Source organism: Nomascus leucogenys, chromosome 20 (assembly GCF_006542625.1).
Source record: "Nomascus leucogenys isolate Asia chromosome 20, Asia_NLE_v1, whole genome shotgun sequence".
Classification (NCBI taxonomy): Eukaryota; Metazoa; Chordata; class Mammalia; order Primates; family Hylobatidae; genus Nomascus; species Nomascus leucogenys.
The window spans coordinates 69135004-69146850 of NC_044400.1; the positions used below are offsets into that span (position 1 = coordinate 69135004).

At 40.0% G+C, this 11847-nt stretch overlaps 1 protein-coding gene across 2 annotated transcripts in view; it reads left to right on the forward strand.

Moving 5' to 3' along the window:
* PROM1 (prominin 1) overlaps positions 1 to 11847 on the forward strand; it is a 116211-nt gene that overhangs the window by 49621 nt on the left and 54743 nt on the right. For both annotated transcript variants that reach the window (XM_030801163.1, XM_030801164.1), the window contains 4 exons: positions 403 to 608; positions 8584 to 8704; positions 9538 to 9601; positions 10500 to 10589. In XM_030801163.1, coding sequence (XP_030657023.1) covers positions 403 to 608; positions 8584 to 8704; positions 9538 to 9601; positions 10500 to 10589 — 481 coding nt within the window. The remainder of the gene's footprint in view (positions 1 to 402; positions 609 to 8583; positions 8705 to 9537; positions 9602 to 10499; positions 10590 to 11847) is intronic.

The following is an 11847-nucleotide window of genomic DNA, read 5'->3' on the forward strand; positions in this document are numbered from 1 at the left end:
AATACATATATATATATGTATGTACACATTGAGATTCAACTAATGATGGCAGATAGGTTAAACAAATGAAACATGGCCAGGTGCGGTGGCTTACGCCTGTAATCCCAGCACTTTGGGAGGCTGAGGCAGGTAGATTGCTTGAGGCCAGGAGTTCAAGACCAGCCTGGACAACATGGTGAAACCCTGTCTACTAAAAATACAGTACTCGGGAGGCTGAGGCCCAAGAATCGCTTGAACCCAGGAGGCGGAGGTTGCAGTGAGCCGAGATCATGCTACTGCACTCCAGCCTGGGCAACAGAGCGAGACCCTGTCTCAAAAGAAAAAAGAACTTTGTACACCATGGAATGTTCTACTTACTGTTTTGTGTTACAATATGTGCCGTTTCTTTTGTTTGAATTGCAGATTGTCTACTATGAAGCAGGGATTATTCTATGCTGTGTCCTGGGGCTGCTGTTTATTATTCTGATGCCTCTGGTGGGGTATTTCTTTTGTATGTGTCGTTGCTGTAATAAATGTGGTGGAGAAATGCACCAGCGACAGAAGGAAAATGGGCCCTTCCTGAGGAAATGCTTTGCAATCTCCCTCTTGGTGATTTGTATAATAATAAGGCAAGTACAATCTTGGACAACAACTGATTGTGTTTTAGGCTGATGAAGAGTGTCTCATATTTTAATGGTTAAACCATGAGTTTAAAACTAAACAAAATAGCAACAATGAAAAAAACAAAACTCACAAAACAGAAAAGGGAGAACACAAGCGCTTGTCTAGAGTGATTCGAAAGGATCTCATTATCACCAGACATTAGCGTTGTAATGAAGCTGCTCCAGCTGAGCTGATGAGCCAGCCCTTTGGTATTTTTCCTCTTGAAGGTATCCTGAGAAATCTTGGACTGCAGAAAGGATTTACCTCCCAGCACAGCAGACAGGCAGCATGCAGAAAAGAGAGATGGATCTGCAAGTTGATTTGCCAGTTGAGTCCAAAGGAATCTTGACAGACAGATGCAGTCCCTGAATTTGGAAACTTGAAAATATTGTAGAATGCAATTGACTTTCTAATAATAAACCCATTTTTCTTTTATGTGCTGTTAATCCGATACCCTCTCTTGAAGTCTGGGACACACTTCACGATTTAGGGTGTTTCTGCTGCAGCGTCTGCTGCTTTCAAAAGTTTTCCAGTTGACTGGCAGATCAGAAATTGTTTTTAAGATGACGTTTTTTCGAGTCCAAATTAGATTGCTCATCTGAAGAACATGCGCCACAACAGTGTTCCCTTGTTATGATGCTTGGTTATTGTTCCACATTTCCTCATTCATTCTGCCACTGTTTCATGCAGCAGCAGAAATAAATGTGCCCATGACGTGAAGGCGCAGCAAGGGTTGGCCAACAGCATTCTCTTTGTTGTTTCTCCAAACACCACATGTGCTCAGTAGCCATCAGATTTTTTTCAAGTTTTACTAAGGAAGTGATATTCAGGAATTTTAGCAGAAAACAGTAAGTCCTGTGAGTTGGAGTTCTAGTTGCAAACCCAAGAAGGAAAGCCCTTAAGTGTGGCCACCAGCAGGGGTCTGATAAGGTGTGTATGGCTTAGGGTGACCACTCATTGGAATGCAGTGTACCCATTGGAGAGGACTGGGCAGCTCTGGATTTGTTGATACCAAACAGTCACCATGACAGATGAAGTGAAAAAAGCAGGTTGCAGACCACGTGTAGAACATGGTAACTATGTTAAAAAAAAAAAAAAAAAAAGATCAGGAAGGAGACACAAGCACTTGGTCATATTTTTATAGAGCAGATGGGATGTGAAAGGGTTGACAAGAAACTGGCAACAGTGGTTGCCTCTGGAAAGGAAATTGAGGGTTGTGGAGGGGAAGGAAGGAAACTCATTTCTTGCTGTAGCTGGGCTTTTTGTCTCTTTTGATTATGTACCAGGCTCGGGTATTACCTATTGAATTAACTTAACTAAAACTTGAACAATGACAAAAAAAATCTTCACAACAGACAAAGGCCAATGCATTACCACTTACTCCAGGGCAGTGACTATTTAAGCAAAGACATACTTTTGCTGGTAATAGTGGAATAATCGACCTTGACTAGCTATGTGTGTAAACAGGATCCAAGTCAATGTGTTAGCTGACTTCATGCACTGTTGGTTAGCCTGAGAGTTACTTGTTTTTTCTCCATGACATTGGGGTGTGGGCATCTCTGCCTGTCAATCTCTCTCTCCCTCTCTCTCTCTCTCTCTCTTTCTTTTCTTCCCTTTTCTCTTTTCTGTCTCTCCTTGCCTCTCTGTATTTTTCTGTCACTGTCTGTCTCTTTCTCTGTGTCTCCAAAAATCATTTGATCCTTACTGTTTTTTTCACATTTGATTTTGAGAGGCAGTTTGGGGTCAGGTCAGTAGTGGTCATTCCAGATGTCCCTGTCTCTCCCTGCTTTGTATTTGATATACTCTAAGGAATGCACAGACTCCTAGTTATAGGGGTAGTTACCTCCTTTTCAGCTACCAGAAGAATCTCAGTTACAGCCCTGAAACCTGTCAAACCCACCAGGGATCCCTGGTGTGTTTCCCGTAAGCCTGAAACTTACATGCCACATTTGTCTGGACACTTGCACAGCCATGTTTACCTGCTCCATACACCCTGGACCTCAAAGATGAGACTCGGATGTGAAAGCGTCATCTGGAAATATTGCCCTTAGGGCTTCTTGTTAGAGTGATTACTTACTTAACAAGTTAATAATTTTCACTTGATGTCAATACATATAGTATAATTTCAGGAAAATTCTTTATTGAATGTAGTTATTTATTTACCTGAATAAGTGTTTACATGTGTAATAATGGGTTTCCAATATATTGGGTTTCTTTCTTTTTTTGAGACGAGTCTCGCTGTGTCACCCAGGCTGGAGTGCAATGGCGCTATCACGGCTCACTCCAACCTCCGCCTCCCGGGTTCAAGTGATTCTTGTGCCTCAGCCTTCCTAGTAGCTGGCATTACAAGCATGCGCCACCAGGCCCGGCAAATTTTTGTATTTTTAGTAGAGATGGGATTTCACCATGTTGGCCAGGCTGGTCTCAAACTCCTGGCCTCAAATGATCTGCCCGTCTCGACCTCACAAAGTGCTGGGATTACAGGCGTGAGCCACCGTGCCTAGCCACTACAATGGGTTTCTTTTTCAAAATTGAACTTTTATTTGCATGACATATAATTATGTGTTATGCATGTTGCAGTTCACTCTAAGCTGATTGAGTTATTCACATTATGTTGAAAATGCCAAAATATATCAACAATAAAGCTACAAAGTAAAAAATAAACTTGGCTTCCATTTATATATACAATGAAAGCTACTGTTTTGTTAATTCTTGAGAACTCAGACCTATCAAATCAATATTTTTTTCTAAGTATATTTTAATTTAGAAAATTCTTTTTAAAAATGCATGCTGTGATTCTATACTCTCCTGCATATTCAGTTAAAACAATTTTTTCCCCACCCAAGTAAAACATTAATGTGAAAATTGTAATTTTAGATTTCAATATAATTAAATCAGAATTGATCAACTGTTTGAGATTGTGACAAAACTAAAACTAATTTGATTTCATATAGCACATTGAATTTATATATAAATTATAAACAGGCTTGAATAAGAGTAGTATGTGAATTTTTTTTTTCTCACTTTAAATTCTGATGAGAATTTAAGCTTCTTTGCCTTGAACTTTTTGATTTCTGGTAACTATTTTGATGGCTTCCTTTTGAAACCCCCACTGGTTTGCAAATACCTTAAACATCATGAGTTGCATAATACCTACATATTGTTTGCAGGTAATCCAAGCTAGCCGGGAGAATTAAAGACCTGGGGAAAGTTAAGATTTCTCTATTATGAGTAGCTAGACAGGAGAAGAATGTCAACAAAATCAGAAGATTAGATAAAAATAAGAAGGAAAAGAATGCCAACAAAATTGGAAGGCAGAAAGGGAAAGAAAGCAAGTGGAGGGAAAGAAGAAAGAGAGTGGACTCTCTCTTCTTTAATGCAGGGCCTCTAGCTGACATTGACTTCAGCGGAGATGGGACACTTTTGAGAAAGAATCTTTGCATATGATTTTGAAAAAATTCTTTCAGAAACCCAGAGCAGTCCACCTGCCTTTTATTGGACTCAATTTCATTTTGTGGCTCAAAATGTTACAATTAAACACAGTGGGTTTTCAAGTTAGTTTTGAGCATCCTTTTTTATTTTAAAAAATGTAAATCTTTTCTTTAGGGGGTGAAGGGAAGACATAGGTGTTAAGGAGAAAGATGCCCTAGCAGATGTGCAGTCTACGTGTGCATGTTCTTTCTCTGAGCATCCCAGAAGCAGCTGTGGAATGTGAGAATTCCGTACACACTGACATATGTTTATGCAGTCTGACCATCAGCACAAGATCGAATTTCCACCTCTCACTGTAGACTGTTAAGCAGATGTGTCTTACTCCAGAAAAAGCCAAGTTTCTTCTCCTTTCTTTCTTTTTGCTTGTCACCGCTGCATTTCTCATAAAGGTTATGGAAGAAAAAAAAAAAAACATGCCTTGACTTCCTCTGTATGTTTCTAAGTTTCTGAGTATAATAAGCCAGTCTTGCTAACAATTCCCATGGTGAATTGAATTCCAGTCATTTTCAGGAAGCTGGCTATTTTCAAAGTTCATTTTATACTAGGACGTGATTGCCAATTCCTGAATGGGAGGCTGCAAGGTTGTGGAAAAAAGATTGAGCTAGATATAGCAGTCCTGAAAATCATGAGACTTTCTTCATGTGAATGAGGTCTGGTTACTTACAGTTTAAATGTAATTTTTTTTGTTTTTTAATAAGAGATCAGTTATAGACTGAAAGCATTTGTTTGACTTTCTTTGGCTAATTTTATTAAATCAGTAGAAATTGGTAAGAACGATATAGTTACAAGTTTTAAAGTAAAGGTTTAAAAGTAAGGTTTAGCCTTACTCTGTAAAAAGCTTATTTACTTGTAAGTGTATATGTAAGAAAATTGATTTTTCCACAATAAAATATAGAAGATGTAAGGCCATAAAAATAAAAATTCCTATCTTCTGCTAACAATTCCAAGAGATTTTGTTGTACTGCTTAAAAGCATATGTTTTAGATTGTTTAAAGGCATTTATGTCAAATGCCAGAGAACTGATATTCACTGAAATATGATTTCCTTTTCGTATTAGGTAAATGTCTCTTAGTATCCTTATATTCTAATAATTGGAGGTTGTTCAAATAAAAATATTTATTCATATACTTTTTTTTTTTGCTCAAAAAATACATTGAACAACAGGTAGTGTCTAAATCAATACCTCAAAGCATAATTTCTTTGTTCTCTATTTGTGTTTGAATAGAAGGTTTAAATTTGAGATTGCAGATGGAGACCATCAGTTGGTCTGTATAGTATTTAAATTTTTTTTGTTAGTTGCTAATATTTAAAAATTGGGAGATTTCACATAAGAATCCAGATTCCCAGATTTTTGTGGATAATGGGAAGATACGGTAATATTTATCTGCCATCATGGTGGTGCTTTTGAGACCTGCAGATTTAGCTGCTCCTCCAGCCCATTTTTGATCTCCCATGCTACCCAATTTTTCCTTAATGCTTTCTGCCTGCTTACACAGGCATTAGAATTTAAATACAAAATTTACTTTGTGCATTAGTTTGAAAATCAGCTTTGAAAATCACTGACTTCTACTCTATAATTATGCTTAGTACAGTTTTTTTTTTCTTTTTCTCTTTAATAATGGGGTCTTGCTATATTGCCCATGCTGGACTTGGAACTCCTGGGCTCAAGTGATTATCCCATCTCGGTGTCCCAGGTAGCTAGGATTACAGGCGTGTGCCACCACACCCAGCTTAGTACAGTTTTTAAAAAAAATTATCAATGCTTTAATTTTAATTAGATCTATTATTGATTAGTAGAAATGTAGGTCCAAAATACGTAGCATTGAAATCGAGTGTTGTAGTGAAATGTTGTATTGCAATTCATTTCACTGACTGATGATCTTGTGAGTAAGTACATTTATTCAATAAAGGCACAGAGACAGTTTCTGACTCACACTTAGACATATGGCCAGTCTTCTAAATAGACCAAATGAAACCAAAGCTCGACCCCTAAACTCACCTTCATGGAGCACCCAGTGTAGACAAGACTGCATTATACAAAGTTAACAAAGAAGTAGTTTCCACCTCTTTTTAGGAAAATTAAACATAGTTAAGAATAAAGACAAATTAGAGTGTGAAGTGAGACATACCCCATCAGAATTAAAGGGAGAGCCTCTGGGAGTTCAAGGCAAGGAGGTTCTTCTCCCTCTTGGGGATGGGTGGAGGGGTCAGTGAGGGTCAAGTGAAAGTGGACTTGGACTGGTTCTCTTCTCCCAAGTTCACTTTGACTTCTTATATCTGGAATCTGACGAGTGAATAAAGTAATCTGGACATGCTGGGAAGAGAAAGCAAGAGTCCCCACTGTGAACATCAGGTATGTTCAGGTTGGTGATCCTGACTCGTCATAGTCTAGAATGTTTTGAATCTGGCATGGTAGCAAGCTCCAGGTGCATTGCTGACTCAACTTGTGTGTGTGTGTGTGTGTGTTTCTTCTTCACAAAACTCCAAAATCATTATTTTGAGTCATTTGACCTCTTTGGTATGAGTACTTGATTTGATAACTCTTATTGCTGTAGTGCATTGACTCCCAAAATACCAGTGCAAATTTAGGACAAATTATAAGGTGGTCATTCCAAATGGGACAGAATATTGTTAATATTTATTTTATAAGATTACCATCAGAATTAACCCAAACTTAAAAATCTTAGAGAACGTGTACATCCAGTACTACTCTCCTTTACAGCTTGAGAAGCACTTATCTAATCTAAATTAGATTGGATCTAATTTATGTAATTACACCTAAAGTTCTAAACTGATCTTTTCAGTTTGGAGGTACCAACTGGAGTCCACAGAAAGAAAGTGATTTTCTCTGGCTTGTACAGTACGGTGGTGGCAGGACAGGACCCAGAACCCAAATCTTGTGCCCCTAGTCTAGTACTCAGTACACTGCAACTTGTTAACCATAAGAAATATTCCTCAACACTGTATAATATGGACTTTTTTGGAGCATTTTGGGAAACCTAATGGACCTATGTTATACTGCAATGGAAACGTATGTTTTGAAACCAGTAATGAACCAGTGCTCCTTAGAATGTATTTATATTTAAGTGGGGTGAATAACTGTCCCCATTTACCCAGGATGGAGAAGTTTCCTGGGGACATGGGATTTTAGGTGCAAAAACTGGGATGTTTAGTCATCCTACCCGTAATTATATGCACAAATAAAGCCTCAAGACATTGCTTTTGCTGAAGAGGCAATGTATTGATTTTCTGCATCTGATATGTTTTTAAAGTTTGCCTATTATTTGCAAAACTTAGTTCTAAAACCATATCTACATCTTCCACTGGATGATTACAAACTAACAAGTTTGTTACTTGCTTCTGCAGGTGAAAAAAATGGTTCGTCTATGTTTATGTAATTCCTTACTGCCATCTAGTGGCCAAATTCAACAGAACCTTGGCAATTAGCACCTTCTAATTTAACGTTTTAATATTCAAAGGCTTTGCCACAAAAACAGGCCAATTGGTCAAATTATTTTAAGTCAAAGGATTATTAGTAACTAGTCAACAGTAAGAGCCCTTAAAATTATTACATTAGACATTTTAGATGGCTTGAAAAAAGACGTTTTGGTTTGTTTCACATAGAGAAGTCTTTCCTGTAAGATGCCTTTCATATGGCGTTTTTTGCAGCTTTTTTTGAAGTAAATTTCACATGGAGGAAAGTGTCTTTTTCACAAGTACATATGCATAAGTGTCCATGAAGTGAATCCACCCATGAACAGAGTACTCTGCCATTCCACCCCTGCTCTGGGCATAACCACTGACTTCCAGCACCACCATTTCACTTGTTTTTGCACTTTCTAGATGAAATAATACATAGGTGCTCTGTTGTATGTGGCTTCTCACATAGCATTTTAAAGCTAAAGTAACTCATGTTTCTTTCAACCTGGACAATACAGGCACTAACAGACAATTAGAGAAACCAAAAACCTTAGAAGCCCCAAGTACTCATCATTTTGATGTTTTTTTCTATAGCCTTCTTTGGGGGGTCAGGGAGCAGAAGTGTGTGTGTGTGTGTGTGTGTTCACACACATGCATATGTTCACACAAGAAGGTGTGTACACACATTCACATGAGGACAGGAATGGGCTGGATCATGCATGCTGCCTTATAACCTTTTTGCACCTATTTCCTCCACAATTTGTTGTGAACATTGTTCCATTGATGAGAGTCATTTTGAATGGAATGGAAATTTGCCTCCTTTGAGAGGACTGAGTCCTGTTTTGTAGCCCCTGCGTGGGTGGTGGTTTGACTGTGGGATGGCGGTGGGAAGGACGTTGTAGGAGAGGGCAGTGGGAGAGGAAAGGCCAGTCTTTCTGCGGGCTCCTCCCTGACTCCTGCTCTGGACCTGGACAAAGAACCATGGGCCACGCAGTAAATGCTCCTTCTTCTCTCTGCCTTTTCCTGCAGCATTGGCATCTTCTATGGTTTTGTGGCAAATCACCAGGTAAGAACTCGGATCAAAAGGAGTCGGAAACTGGCAGACAGCAATTTCAAGGACTTGCGAACTCTCTTGAATGAAACTCCAGAGGTAAAAACCATCATCTCTATGTACCGCGATGCTTTATAATTTTGTTTTGTTGGAGTTCCTGTGTATATTTGGAATCTCATTCAAACCTTCTAGAAACACGGTGAATCAGCATAGACTGGTGTTATCTCTTAATGTCCTGGATGAATAAAGCCCCGGAAAGTGATTTTCAAGAGTACAAAAGCCGAATTTCAGAACTGGTGTTTTTATTTTATTAAGATATAACTTCACATTACAGTACGTATTATAGAAGGACTTAACACTTTTAAGGCTCTTATGATTTTTTTTAAAAAAAAGTTTTTGGGCCTTATTATCCTTTCTTTTTGGCGGTATAGTTAACTTTCCATCACTTGCACAAAGTTACTCTTGTAATGAAACCATCCAGCTTTATAAACATCCATTTGCTAATGTCTGTATAGGTATGTCAAATTCCTTGGGAAGGACACACACGCACAGTCTCTGTCTATCACACACACACACTCACATATACACATGTACACATACTCACGGACACACAAATTGTCTTTAGAGAAGGGCAATGGGATGGTTGAAGGGTGGGGATGGGAGAGGAGGTCCCCTTTCTTCTGTGTTCCAGAAGTATGTTGATGAATTACCTATTCAGAACATCGTTTTAAAAAGTGTCTGGGCAGGAAGCAGCCTAAATGTGTGATGCTCATGGGTTCCAACTTGTCAGAAAGTAGAAAAGTTTCTAGGAACTTGCTGGTTACCTGAAAATGTCCTGATTCAGGAAAACTTTTGTATATTAAATCTCTTTTTGCCCTTTTTTTGCCTTTGGACCTTAGAAGGGGAGGTTTCACAGAATGTTCTTTTTTCAGCAAATCAAATATATATTGGCCCAGTACAACACTACCAAGGACAAGGCCTTCACAGATCTGAACAGTGAGTAAAATTTAAAGTTGCTTCACATTTTTTTTCTTTGTTTTGACTCATCTCCCATAAAACATGGACTGAGAAATGATGTATATGAAAGTTGGGGGGAGACAGAAAGATGATTCCTTAGCCTTATTGCCAATGTGTCATTTGTTACTCAGCGATTAGAATCTAGCCCTCATCGAAGGCATCTGTTTCACAGGCAGCAGGACATTTTGTTTTTTCATTTTACACTTACTGGAAAGCTTTAGCATTCTTGCAGTCACAAGCGCTCATTCTCCATTTCCTTCATGAGGGAAAGATTGTTTTCCTGCCAGGTGCCCTGCACAGACACAGCCAGCTCCTCAGAGAAACCAGTGGCCTCAGAAATCGCTGGATGGAGAGGGCTCAACCCTGCACGCCAAGGTTTAGCTTAGTGCTTCTCAACTGGGGGGTGATGTTTGGCACATTTGGTGACATCTGGAGACATTTTGGGTTGTCACAATGAGGTGAAGGTGGGGTGGGGACAGTGCTACCAACATGTAGTGTGTCAAAGCCAGGGGTGCCTCTAAGCGTCCCATAATGCTCACCACAGCCCCCACCAGAGTGCAGTCCGGGTGCAAACTCCGGTCTAGCCGAAGAGATTAGATACACAGGGAGTTACACACAAGTCAAGATGGTAACACCATGCTCCTGGTATAAGTAAATACCAGGTCTGTGAGTCTGTAGTGATTAGTGTTTCACTGGGGAACAGTTGGTGTGGAGACCCTGAAGAGAAATCTCCATACACGAGTCGACCCCTAGACAGGGTCCAGGATGCAAATGGGTTTTGCAGCAGGAGGGGCTGAGGCAGTGTGGCGAGAATGAGGGAGGGGTGGAGAGATGAGCAGAGGCCACCCTCACCATCCTTGTGTTTATTTGCATGTAGGTATCAATTCAGTGCTAGGAGGCGGAATTCTTGACCGACTGAGACCAAACATCATCCCTGTTCTTGATGAGATTAAGTCCATGGCGACAGGTAAGCAGCGGGCAAAAATGACCAAAGAAAGTTCCATCCAGGAGTCCCTGGGCTTGGCAGGCTCGCTCACTCTTTTCTTGTTCCCTGAGAGCTGGCTTGGGGAGAGCCAACATCCATGGCCATGCGGACAGTTCAGGTCAAGACACTGTGTTGCAATAGCTTGGTGGTGCTCTTCATTAAAGCTTGTGCCAAAGCTGTTGCCATTTCAGATGATGGGGCAGAATTTGTTAGGGGCCCACCACCTGTTTTTTAAACACAGTTTTATTGGAACACAGCCATACGCATTTGTTTAGATATCATCTGTGGCCGTTTTCGTGCTATGATGACAGAGTTGAGTCATTGGAAGAGACGTAGTATAACCCACAAAGCCTAAAATATTTACCATCTATCTGGCCTTTTATAGAAAAAGTTTGTTGACCCTGATACAGAAGACAAGGAACCTATAGACGTTTAGGTCAACCAGAGGGAAATTGATTCCTTTTTCCTTCCTGAAAGAGAAACTTAGAAGCAAGAAATATACATATATATCTTAAGCCTCCATGGTCAATGGTATAAGTGACAGATACACTGGTTTTAATAAACTGCATGCTCCACTGTAATGAAAAAAGACCTCCTAGGCCCTTCCCAATGTTGAGAAAAATGTCCTTGCTAGGTACTTGATAGAGAGGACAATTGCATCTATGTAAAACACTCATTTTGCCAATATGAATTTTACTTTCATGAGCTAGCATCCCTGAGAACATAGTCCATAAAGAAGAGAATTGCGTGGAAATTGGAAAATTATTCCCGTTCCTTTTGGCATGCCTTATAGTTCAACAACTGAGACAAATGTGCAGAAACAGGCCAGGAGTTGTTAAGATGAGTCCTAACTAATTGAAAGGCCTTTCCTTCCCTTTCTCCTTGACCCTGCAAAGGGTCCAGCCAACAACAACATTCTCAACATCGACAATAACATCACGAGCAACATCCTCTGTTGTTGATGGCTTAGAGTTCTCTAGACATCTGTTCTCTTCATTACCAACCATTTTCTTTCCAGGCACAGAAACGGAGGCCCAGAGGAGGGATATGACCTCAGAGACCATTGCCTCCTGCCTTCCTGTCCTGGCTTTTCCCACATGGCTTCTCCATTCCTTCTTTCTTTCCTTCCACCCTCCCTCCCTCCCTTTCTTTCTTTCCCCCTTCCCTTCTTTCCTCCTTCCTTCCTTTCTCCTTCCCTCCCTCCCCTACTCCTTTCTTCCTTGCACACCTGGCCCCTGTC